At 33.6% G+C, this 12,754-nt stretch overlaps 1 protein-coding gene across 11 annotated transcripts in view; it reads right to left on the bottom strand.

The window, feature by feature from the left end:
• Positions 1-11,371, bottom strand: part of LOC128214665 (multiple PDZ domain protein-like) — a 170,903-nt gene extending 159,532 nt beyond the window's left edge. For all 11 annotated transcript variants that reach the window (XR_008257953.1, XR_008257954.1, XM_052921243.1 and 8 more), the window contains exons 1-2: positions 11,299-11,371; positions 4,374-4,454 (exon numbers count right to left, since the gene is read on the bottom strand). Coding sequence is in view for 9 of the 11 variants with exons in the window: in XM_052921243.1 (XP_052777203.1) it covers positions 4,374-4,389 (16 nt within the window). In the remaining 2 variants the exon portion in view is untranslated. The remainder of the gene's footprint in view (positions 1-4,373; positions 4,455-11,298) is intronic.
• Between the last annotated feature and the right edge of the window lie 1,383 nt (positions 11,372-12,754).

Below are 12,754 nucleotides of genomic sequence, written 5' to 3'. Positions count from 1 at the left end.
AACAAGTGTATTTGTGCTCATGATTCCTTCTTTAACAAGTGTATTTGTGCTCATGATTCCTGCTTTAACAAGTGTATTTTAGCTCATGATTCCTTCTTTTACAAGTGTGTTTTAGCTCATGATTCCTTCTTTAACAAGTGTATTTGTGCTCATGATTCCTTCTTTAACAAGTGTATTTGTGCTCATGATTCCTTCTTTTACAAGTGTGTTTGTGCTCATGATTCCTGCATTTACAGGTGTATTTGTGCTCATGATTCCTGCCTTAACAAGTGTATTTGTGCTCATGATTCCTGCCTTAACAAGTGTATTTGTACTCATGATTCCTACTTTTCCAAGTGTGTTTGTGCTCATGATTCCTGCATTTACAGGCGTATTTGTGCTCATGATTCCTGCCTTAACAAGTGTATTTGTGCTCATGATTCCTGCTTTAACAAGGGTATTTGTGTTCATGATTCCTGCTTTAACAAGGGTATTTGTGTTCATGATTCCTGCATTCACAAGTGTTTTTGTGTTCATGATTCCTACTTTTACAAGTGTCATTGTGTTTATGATTACTGCATTTACAAGTATATTTGTGTTCATGACTACTGCATTTACAAGTGTATTTGTGTTCATGATTCCCGCTTTTACAAGTGTATTTGTGCTCATGATTACTGCATTTACAAGTGTATTTGTGTTCATGATTCCCGCTTTTACAAGTGTATTTGTGTTCATGATTTCTGCATTTACAAGTGTATTTGTGTTCATGATTTCTGCATTTACAAGTGTATTTGTGCTCATGATTCCTGCTTTAACAAGTGTATTTTTGCTCATGATCCCTGCTTTTACAAGTGTATCTTTGCTCATGATTCCTGCTTTAACAAGTGTATTTTTGCTCAAGATTCCTGCTTTTACAAGTGTATTTGTGTTCATGATTTCTGCATTTACAAGTGTATTTGTGTTCATGATTTCTGCATTTACAAGTGTATTTGTGCTCATGATTCCTGCTTTAACAAGTGTATTTTTGCTCATGATCCCTGCTTTTACAAGTGTATCTTTGCTCATGATTCCTGCATTTACAAGTGTATTTGTGTTCATGATTCCCGCTTTTACAAGTGTATTTGTGTTCATGATTTCTGCATTTACAAGTGTATTTGTGTTCATGATTTCTGCATTTACAAGTGTATTTGTGCTCAAGATTCCTGCTTTAAAAAGTGTATTTGTGCTCATGATTCCTGCTTTAACAAGTGTATTTTTGCTCATGATTCCTGCTTTAACAAGGGTATTTGTGCTCATGATTCGTGCTTTAACAAGTGTATTTGTGCTCATGATTCCTGCCTTAACAAGTGTATTTGTGCTCATGATTCCTGCTTTAACAAGGGTATTTGTGTTCATGATTCCTGCTTTAACAAGGGTATTTGTGTTCATGATTCCTGCATTCACAAGTGTTTTTGTGTTCATGATTCCTACTTTTACAAGTGTCATTGTGTTTATGATTACTGCATTTACAAGTATATTTGTGTTCATGACTACTGCATTTACAAGTGTATTTGTGTTCATGATTCCCGCTTTTACAAGTGTATTTGTGCTCATGATTACTGCATTTACAAGTGTATTTGTGTTCATGATTCCCGCTTTTACAAGTGTATTTGTGTTCATGATTTCTGCATTTACAAGTGTATTTGTGTTCATGATTTCTGCATTTACAAGTGTATTTGTGCTCATGATTCCTGCTTTAACAAGTGTATTTTTGCTCATGATCCCTGCTTTTACAAGTGTATCTTTGCTCATGATTCCTGCTTTAACAAGTGTATTTTTGCTCAAGATTCCTGCTTTTACAAGTGTATTTGTGCTCATGATTCCTGCCTTAACAAGTGTATTTGTGCTCAAGATTCCTGCTTTTACAAGTGTATTTGTGCTCATGATTCCTGCTTTTACAAGTGTATTTGTGCTCATGATTCCTGCTTTAACAAGTGTATTTTTGCTCATGATCCCTGCTTTTACAAGTGTATTTGTGCTCATGATTCGTGCTTTAACAAGTGTATTTGTGTTCATGATTTCTGCATTCACAAGTGTATTTGTGCTCATGATTCCTGCTTTTACAAGTGTATTTGTGCTCATGATTCGTGCTTTAACAAGTGTATTTGTGTTCATGATCCCTGCTTTAACAAGTGTATCTTTGCTCATGATTCCTGCTTTTACAAGTGTATTTGTGCTCATGATCCCTGCTTTTACAAGTGTATCTTTGCTCATGATTCCTGCTTTAACAAGTGTATTTTTGCTCATGATCCCTGCTTTTACAAGTGTATTTGTGCTCATGATTCGTGCTTTAACAAGTGTATTTGTGTTCATGATTTCTGCATTCACAAGTGTATTTGTGCTCATGATTCCTGCTTTTACAAGTGTATTTGTGCTCATGATTCGTGCTTTAACAAGTGTATTTGTGTTCATGATCCCTGCTTTAACAAGTGTATCTTTGCTCATGATTCCTGCTTTTACAAGTGTATTTGTGCTCATGATTCGTGCTTTAACAAGTGTATTTGTGCTCATGATCCCTGCTTTAACAAGTGTATCTTTGCTCATGATTCCTGCTTTAACAAGTGTATTTGTGCTCATGATTCCTACTTTAACAAGTGTATTTGTGCTCATGATTCGTGCTTTAACAAGTGTATTTGTGTTCATGATTTCTGCATTCACAAGTGTATTTTTGCTCATGATCCCTGCTTTTACAAGTGTATCTTTGCTCATGATTCCTGCTTTAACAAGTGTATTTGTGTTCAAGATTCCTGCTTTAACAAGTGTATTTGTGCTCATGATTCCTGCTTTAACAAGTGTATTTGTGTTCATGATCCCTGCTTTAACAAGTGTATCTTTGCTCATGATTCCTGCTTTTACAAGTGTATTTGTGCTCATGATTCGTGCTTTAACAAGTGTATTTGTGCTCATGATCCCTGCTTTAACAAGTGTATCTTTGCTCATGATTCCTGCTTTAACAAGTGTATTTGTGCTCATGATTCCTACTTTAACAAGTGTATTTGTGCTCATGATTCGTGCTTTAACAAGTGTATTTGTGTTCATGATTTCTGCATTCACAAGTGTATTTTTGCTCATGATCCCTGCTTTTACAAGTGTATCTTTGCTCATGATTCCTGCTTTAACAAGTGTATTTGTGTTCAAGATTCCTGCTTTAACAAGTGTATTTGTGCTCATGATTCCTGCTTTAACAAGTGTATTTGTGCTCATGATCCCTGCTTTTACAAGTGTATTTTTGCTCATGATTCCTGCTTTAACAAGTGTATTTGTGTTCAAGATTCCTTCTTTAACAAGTGTATTTGTGCTCATGATTCCTGCTTTAACAAGTGTATTTTTGCTCATGATTCCTGCTTTAACAAGTGTATTTGTGCTCATGATTCCTGCTTTAACAAGTGTATTTTTGCTCATGATTCCTGCTTTAACAAGTGTATTTGTGTTCAAGATTCCTGCTTTTACAAGTGTATTTGTGTTCAAGATTCCTGCTTTAACAAGTGTATTTGTGTTCAAGATTCCTGCTTTTACAAGTGTATTTGTGTTCAAGATTCCTGCTTTTACAAGTGTATTTGTGTTCATGATTCCTGCTTTAACAAGTGTATTTGTGTTCATGATTCCTGCTTTTACAAGTGTATTTTTGCTCATGATTCCTGCTTTAACAAGTGTATTTGTGCTCAAGATCCTGCTTTTACAAGTGTATTTGTGTTCAAGATTCCTGCTTTAACAAGTGTATTTGTGTTCAAGATTCCTGCTTTTACAAGTGTATTTGTGCTCATGATTCGTGCTTTAACAAGTGTATTTGTGTTTTTGATGACTGCTTTTATAAGTGTATTTGTGTTCATGTTTCCTGCTTTTACAAGTATAGTTGTGTTCATGATTCCTGCTTTGACTAGTGCAATTGTGCTCATGATTCCTGCTTTTTTAAGTGTATTTGTGTTCATGTTTCCTGCTTTTACAAGTTTATTTGTTTGCACGATTCCTGCTTTTATAAGTGTCATTGTGTTCATGATTCCTGCATTTACAAGTGTATCTGTTTTCAAGATTCCTGACATGCAAGTGTATTTTTGTTTATGATTCCTAGTAGTACATGTGTATTTATATTCATTACTCACTGACAATTTATGTTTATTGTTTCAACTTCATGTTGTTTATAGTTTATGCCATTACATGTTCATGATATATACTGTTAGTCATTAACAGAAATGTACAAATATACTGCGATAGCCAAAACAATTTATTAAGTAACATGGACTTTGTTTTTTCCATCAAATGTTCTAAAAAAGATGCATAAATAAACTGATCAGCATGCTTAGCTGACAACCATTACTTGTTTTAAAGGATTTTTATGATAATAAAGCATATCTCACCATTGATAAGTGACATGTTGATCCTAAACTGAACACTGCTGACGCTTTAACCATTAACAGTCCAAGGGTCAATCACAACTCCTGAAACAAAAATTACAAACTGACATAAATATATTCCACTGCCAATTTTTGTCCTAGAAAACACAAGTTAATCAGACAGGACTCTCTGTAATAGCAGAAAAATATGGCAAAATCAGGGCCGACCAATATTTCATCTAAATGAAATCTGTTATAATAACAGAAAAGCTTGGAAATAGGATCAATGGCAGATAAAATATGACAGTACCACACATGGGATTTATCGAGAATGATAACTGGAACATAACATACTGGACAACATTGCAAATGGGAGCAAGTGCCCTAGGACAGTAAGCAAAATTGTATTGAATTTTCTTGGATCACAGATTAAATGGAGTGCTGGACAAAATTTCCCATTCCCACTGGACAGCATCCGCCTCCCTACCGGACAAAATCCCCCCTCTCCACCAGACAAAATCACCTACCACCATTTTTTTGTGACCCACTGTGATTTTAAACTATGGTAGATCCACCGAGTCTTTGATATTGTTTCTAGCTAAAACATTTGTAAAATTTAATAAACATTATACAACTTATACATTATTGGTGATACATGTGATTAAACTTCTCTGCAGTCATTTTGTCCATCTGGATGACATAAAATCATAGCATAAATTCTAAGTTAGCATAAGGTTATTCAATATTTAATCAAACAGCATGCATTCAACATATTTTGAAAACCTTTGGATAATAATGTTTACAGAGTTGAATACATTATTGCATAATGAACCAAAACCTACTTAAATTGAAAACAATTTGTAACATTTCATATCACATTCATATTAAATGTATTAGTTCTTCACAGCCTGATACAATGTGACCTTTTCTCCCTAAAAGCACTCTTTTGCAGCACCCTGCTAGTTTATAAAACCTCCTTCATTCTCTATTATACCTCTACTACTCAGTAATATTATCCCAAAATGTATAAACTTAAGCAGCACTATATACTAAATATATCTAACCTATTAAAGAAACATCCAATGCTAACTCCTATGTGACTTACCAAAACAAATAAACACAATAATGTGAAAGGGCATAGGAGGAACTGCAACACATCCCTGTAATACTACACCTCCACATAAGATAAAGCACCTTAATAGGCTGACCTTATCAGTTATTATCTACTTCATCCTTATTGTAATTACCTTGACAGTCACAAATTTTGCAGGCCCTAGGCCTGCATAAACCAAGCTTTTGTATCTATCAATAATTACATAATTAGGCCTAAAATAAGTTTTGTTTCGGGTTACCCCAGCACACTGTTTTTTAAATAATAAAAGATATTTGTCCAATAAGTGAAAACAGATTTGCTTTAAAGCTTGATTCAACTATATTTAACGATAGTCTGATTATGTTACTCATTTTTGTGTTAAAGGGACTGTACACCAGATTGGCACCAAAAAAAAGTTTTTTTCTGTAACGAATCTCATGACAATTATTTAAGAAATCTTTTTACTCTCTTATAAAAAAAAAAAATCAAGTCGAAGACCGGGTCTGAACCGGTGTGGTCAAAATTGCAGTCCAGTTTTGTATCCACTGTGCTATGAAGGCTTACACTAAACGGTTGGAATATTTAAGCTATATACCTACAATTGTAACTTGGTAATATCACGTGATAACATTGACTAGCCAAGCATGCATAAGGAATGAATTCTTCTAAGTAAACATACAAAGTAATCTTTTTTAATGGAAAAATATGGAAAAAAAAGTGAAAAATAAATCAATTGTAAACTATGTGGTACTTCAGTTAGTAAGTTTCAATGCATTGTACACATCGATGCCAAGTTTATGTCATTTTTCGACAATTATCTGCTCTTTTTTTTCGCTATTTCATCATACGGAGTACAGCCCCTTTAAATACATACTTTACACTAAACAAAAACAATAATTCTGGTAAAAAAAATGCCGCAAGTACAATAGTGCAACAGCAACACTGCTACTATTAAAATTTTCTTGACCCAAGAATCTGAATTTTTATCATGATCAGTCAAAGTTTACCAGCCAGGAAGGGCCGACGTTTTGCAAGATGTCTGAAAATTTATTTAACTTTTTGGAATGTTACATATTGTTTAAGAGGCAATACTGCTGTGACCTAAATGAAATCTTCCGAAAAAAATTATATTGATTTGTAAAAAAGGCAAACTTGTATATATAATAGCAATCTGCCCAAACCAGGACAAATGTGACCCATTAATCAATTCAACTTAGGAATGGAAAGGCTTGACCAAGCAATATTCATACAGCCTACTGGTTATTCAAGTAATGGTCATCCAATATTATAACCTGCCAGCAAAAATTATTCAATTCACTAGCAGTATAATTCTCTTCAGGGGAAAAGATGCCTATAAATTGTATTATTTAAAATTACATTCTCCACAAGTACAGGTAAATAAGTTTCAGACTTTTATATCATCTGCACTAAAAGATCAACAGGATACAGATAAGGTCTAAAAAAAAAAAAAAAATTTATTTTTTTATTAGGCTTTATATAAGAATGTCATTTCCATCATTGGAGAATAGTGTTAAAGTAATCTCCTTTATAAGCATTTAAGGTTTTAAACTCCATATTTAAAAACCAAAAAAAGAAGAAAAAAATCATTTTTTTTCAAACTGACTATAAAAACGGGTAACCCGAACCAAATGTATTTTTTTTAGGCCTAATTGTTATGGGAAATGATTTGCATAATATTGACAAGATGATGATTTAAAATGAAGGTTTGTTGTGTAATTTTAATTTTCAGGGAAACAAAATATGAGAATTTGAATTGAGTTTTTGAACTTATGAGTATCAAAACCTATTCATATGACCTAAACAGAATTCCTTATTTCAATGGGTCAGTTAGTTTCCTTTCCACATTGTCAATCATAGAAGATCCGTAGGAGATTGTCCAGATTTAGGCAATTGATTTTAAAAATGTGAATATCAGCACCACCCAGTCCCTTATAAATGATAACCATAGCATTTGGTTAATTTATGAAATGGTTACTATGTCTTGTTGCAAGGTAATATTTCCCCAAAGCCCATTCTTTAGGCGTTGGTGCCGCAATCCCTTCATAAACTGAGCTTGCACTCAAGCACCTTTTAATTATCATGTCATGCCCAATTCCTGCACAAAACATGCAATGTAATACAACCTGTTTATTATTGTCATTTGTGGTCTGCGCTTCTTTAGGTCAAATTATATGACGTGTAGCTTTCCAGTATATTCCTTCATAGGCATGTCTCAGCAATTAGAGGGTATAGTGAATAACACCCCATCGATTGGCATGGCTTTCCTGCAGATATTCCCTATACCATTTCACAGATTTTTTTCCCCGCGTCTAATACCCCCTATCGTCTTATACCCAGTCATTTACGGTACTCTCTAATTGCTGAGGCATGCCTATCAAGGAATTTACTGGAAAGTTGCATGTCATAAAATCATATTTTATAACATAAATTATCATTTATGTCAATTATAAATATGATTAAATCAGCTCTATAATTAATTATGTATACTGGAGTGAAGAAGAGCTGCATGTTTACTATAACAATAGCTGACAGGTTTAATAAAATTTTGATTTCAGAAAGGATTAATGAGCATTTAGTCTGTATGCAATAACACACGGAATAAAGGCACATTTTTTAAGTTAGTTCAACGCTTGCACAAGTCGATGGTACCAGAAGTGACAAAATCACAAGTGTCAACAATATTTCAATGCTTTAAGTAAACAATTACTTTTATTATAAAACCCAATTTAATTAATTATTATTAGTAATTGCTTTACAATAAGGAAGCATTTTATATAATGACTTAGTTTTGTATTGCATTTCATACCACTTGAATTTCAGCTACAAACACAAATCCTTCATTTTCCATTTTACCAGATTTTTTTAAAATGTTGACCTTGATGTAATATTACAAACAGTGAATCAAGTCATTGAAATCGGGTCAGATTTCTAACAATGAAAAGCATACACTTATAACTCAATGTGACATACCTAAACTTTGAATTGACAATTACCAGTAACCTGAATTGATTTACAGTCAAAACAACCTTGAGGCTAAACATAAAAATCCCAACCTGGGTCAACAGTAAATTCAGGAACTTTTTCCCCATTAAAAGTTCCACTGTGAATAACTTAAGTGTTGAAACTTGAGTATTAACAGCACTTGGGCCTAAAAAAACAAAACATTTAGTTCAGGTACCCGACCCTATCTATGAAATAGGCTCCGACCCTACCTTTTTTTCAGTCAGTTTGAAAAAAATGAATTATTATTATTTATTTTTTTGATTGCTTATCAATATGTAGTTTAAAACCTTATAACACCATTCGGCTATGCAAATGACATTCTTTTTTAGGCTTTATGAAGAGTCAATGACAAAATACACAGCCTGACTATTAATTTATTTTATTGGATTTATCATTTATACCCCACTAGTATTAGGCCTAGAAAAAAAATTTGTTTGGTTAAGGTTACATCCTTTTAAAAAATAGGTAGGGTAGGTAGGCTTTGTTTTTTTTATATAAGAATGTCACTTTTTATCCTAGCGAAATGGTGTTAAAAGTTATCTTCTGTACAAGCATTTAAGGTTTTAAACTACATATAAAAAAATAAAAAATTAAAAAATAATAAAAAAAAAATCATTTTTTTTTCACACCGACTATAAAAATGGTAGGGTCGGCGCCTATTCCGTAGGTAGGGTCCGGTTACCCAAATCAAATGTATTTTTTTATTAGGCCTTATCAGCCAAGCCAAAGTGCTGTCTCTTACAATGTGAAACTTATTTGAAAAAAAATACATTTTTTTCTTTATGTCAGGGTGTTGTTTATTGTGACACCTTTGACATCACAGGAAAATGATTAGAACATGACGTCTTCATGCTTGAACACAAAAGAGCCTGGAAAGGTGAATTATGAGATCTAGGTTGTTACCAGTAAGAGGTTGCGTCAAATCATCAAAATTACAGTGATGATGAACCATGACCTTTTCCTTTTCATGTAAGGCAACTGCACGTGGGGGTATTTAATGCTGCAACAGGTCATCAGTTTAATGACGGGTCTGCTCAATAATAATAGAATGCAAATGTGTCTTTCCAGATTGATTTATCTTTATTAAAAAAATATTGATAGATATCATCTATTCTTCACCCATGCTTCCAAATTAACAATTTGGTAAATAAAAGGACAATACTGAAACTGGCTCTGGATCGATGAACCAAATAATACAACAAACAATTGATGTTAACCAAATAAATGTCATTGCATTATCGCTGGTGCATATCGGATTTGACAAGGATGCATTGGATAACAGAACTTACAGTACATGCATTTCCATTAAATAAATGATATGTTCAGAAAATAGTTTTCTCTTTTTTCTTGTATTACCTTTTTGAAAACTTTATTAGTTACTGAACTTTTGATGACTACACTAATATATATATGACTATAATTTATTATTGACGCATTGTTCAGATTGGGGATCATTTATTGAAACTGTATGAGCTAGTCCAAATAATTGTACCTTGACGGATTTATTTTTAGATTTTTGATATGGCAAATCCTTCACATACAAATTGTTTAGTATCAAAAGTGGGTAGTTGTTCCGATCAGGATTCCGGGTTAAAGCATATAGCGTTTATAAAATATCATAAAAACAAGAAATATTACCAGATAATGTTATTTTATATTAGTTCCGTACACAAAAATTAAATATCCAACTTATAATAATGAGTTTGACGGCTTTTCTTCATTTCATTCTGTCAAAACATAACGATATATACATGAAGGGCACCTGCAAGGCTTTAGGGCGCAGTTTTAAATCGCTCGGAACATTTCGGCCATGGCCGAGTTGTTACGATTGTATAACGAGGTCTATCTCGAAGCTTTGTCTGAGGAGGCTGAGTTATTACGATTGTATCGAGTTGTTCCCCTTCGCATAATTGTTGTCTGTGTCAGTCAACTTTCGTTTTATTGGAAAGGTAAACAACTTGTTTTAATGCATTAAATGCTTGTTCAGTGCAAAATAACATTTCACTTACATGGTAAAATATGAATATAACTCTTTATGATCAATTTCAACCATAAAATACTTCACTTAAAACAATTTCAATATTTTTAAAACACCCCCGTTTTTTGCACATTCCCGTTTAGACGTTAGGGATTGGAAGAATCCCGTATAACACGTCTATTATTTTAGACTACTGTATGAGCGTGCTTGATTAGATGATCAGAATTGTTGCGGAATCGTATTCAAACTTCCAAAAATTATTCCCAACGAGTGATACTTTATAGCGTTTAAGTTTGGGCTAGTGAAATTGGTTTTGGGCTAGTAAAATTTCCTATCTGGTAGCCTGAATGGGCTAGTGGATTCAAAGCCGAATTTCGTACACTGTAAACTTTTATAATCAAGGCTTTTCTCAAGAAAATAAAACAGAAAGGTATGGTGCAAGAGATTAGTTATACCTCAAAATCATACTGAGTTCAAATATTTTGAATGAAATCATAGAAGTTTGAATGGAGATAAAGCACTTTTTTACTCCTTTCATCAGGTATTTGAAATTTGACCTGTGTACATATATTTTGATGTTTAGGCAGGATTGTTATGGAATTGGTTATTGTGTATGCGGCATACTTAAACATCTATGTTCATTAGTCTTCAAGCCCGTCAAAAATTATCATTAGAGTCATGTAAGCCTAGAAATCTAGTTTTGTACAGAATGTAAACAACATTTTTGGAATATTTCTCCCATTTATTCTGCAACCATAAATTCCCCAGGGCAAATTATTTCTAAAGACTCGACCCCTCAGACTCTACATTTGTTTTAATAAGATATTTGATAATTCAAATATTTTTTTATATACCTTGATGTTTATTAACTTAAATATTTCTGTCAAATTCCTTCCGCATTCAATTTATCACGCACCTGACTTCCGGTTTACCTTTAAAAAGTGTACCGAATATTGAGTTATTAGTCAAAACGGAAGACTACAATTGGTGAGCAGCCAACACCCTCATCACCGAGTTCATCAATTGTTCACACCGGATTGTCGTTTCTATGTCGGTTAAGCACTGTTTTCACTGAAGATATCTTCATCATATATCCATATTTATTATTATCTTGACACATGATGGAGACAACTTCAGTGAAAAGTTGAAATAACTACAATACAAACGAAAATCGTTTTATATCAGATTAATTGATTCACTGGTAGACTTCTTCCAATTAATTAAGGCACATTTTTAATCAGAGTTACATTCACATGATAATGTATTTTTAAAAAAACCCACTTTACTTCTGAAAATCCTCGTCTGCATTCGTTATGTATGTTGTCTTTAAACAGTTAAAACACAGACTGCACCAGGACAGCTTTTGGTTTCCAGCCCGGCTAGGAAATATTAGGCTCAGTTCACACTATATACCTTATGAATATTTTCTAAACTCGGTATATGTTTCATCGAATGCTATGTTTCAAGATGTTTTTAGAATTTTAATATCAGTATTGAACGGAACCAAAATCTGCCTTTCCTCTCCGTCTATTTTGATGACCATATTTACAATGCGTGTGTTTAGCCTTTTGGTAGATGAGAGTAAATAGTTTATTTGAGATTATGCAGGATTGCATCCGTGAACATGTTCCAGTGCAAGCACTTATTTCCAACTGGACAGACAGTGGTGGGATACAAGGAAGAACAGGTGCGATACCCGAGCTCTTTTCGAAGAGACTTCTTGGTTCTTTTTCGCGCTCGATATAAAGCACCAAAACACAACCTTCCTTGGTTAAACCAGTACCGAGCACGCCACATTTCCAAACACTACCCATAGATGCCGAGCACTAGGGAACTTCTTGTACCAGTTTTAAACGTCTTTTGGTGTGACGCGCCCAATAATTGAACTCACGACCTTCCCCTGCGTAGGCGGACATCTTAACCACTAGGCCACGGAGACGGCTCATAAAGTCATATTTTTTGTATCTATTGCACAATATACTCAAATACCTGCTGTTATTAGTTTGTAGATACAAACTCTGTCCCAATCTTAACTCAAAACATCATCGACAGACAACAATAGTCTTTACAAAACGAAATTCAGCCTCAAAATGTTAGTGAATACGGAACTTTATAACTTATTATCTATTATACTAGTGTGTCTTGCTGATACATCATATGGCCTCAAACGTGTTCTTGGCAACTGTTCCCTATACTTTTGGTATAAAACACTCATTGCAGTTTAACGGTAAGCCTATGAATTCTCTCTGATAGTTAGAACAATAATTATATAATATATGAGTCTCTTTAAATGGATTAATCCTCAGTTTT

This window comes from Mya arenaria, chromosome 13 (genome assembly GCF_026914265.1).
Source record: "Mya arenaria isolate MELC-2E11 chromosome 13, ASM2691426v1".
Taxonomy (NCBI): Eukaryota; Metazoa; Mollusca; class Bivalvia; order Myida; family Myidae; genus Mya; species Mya arenaria.
The sequence above is the reverse complement of the archived record's forward strand: the minus strand, read 5'-3'. Positions and strand labels throughout refer to the sequence as shown.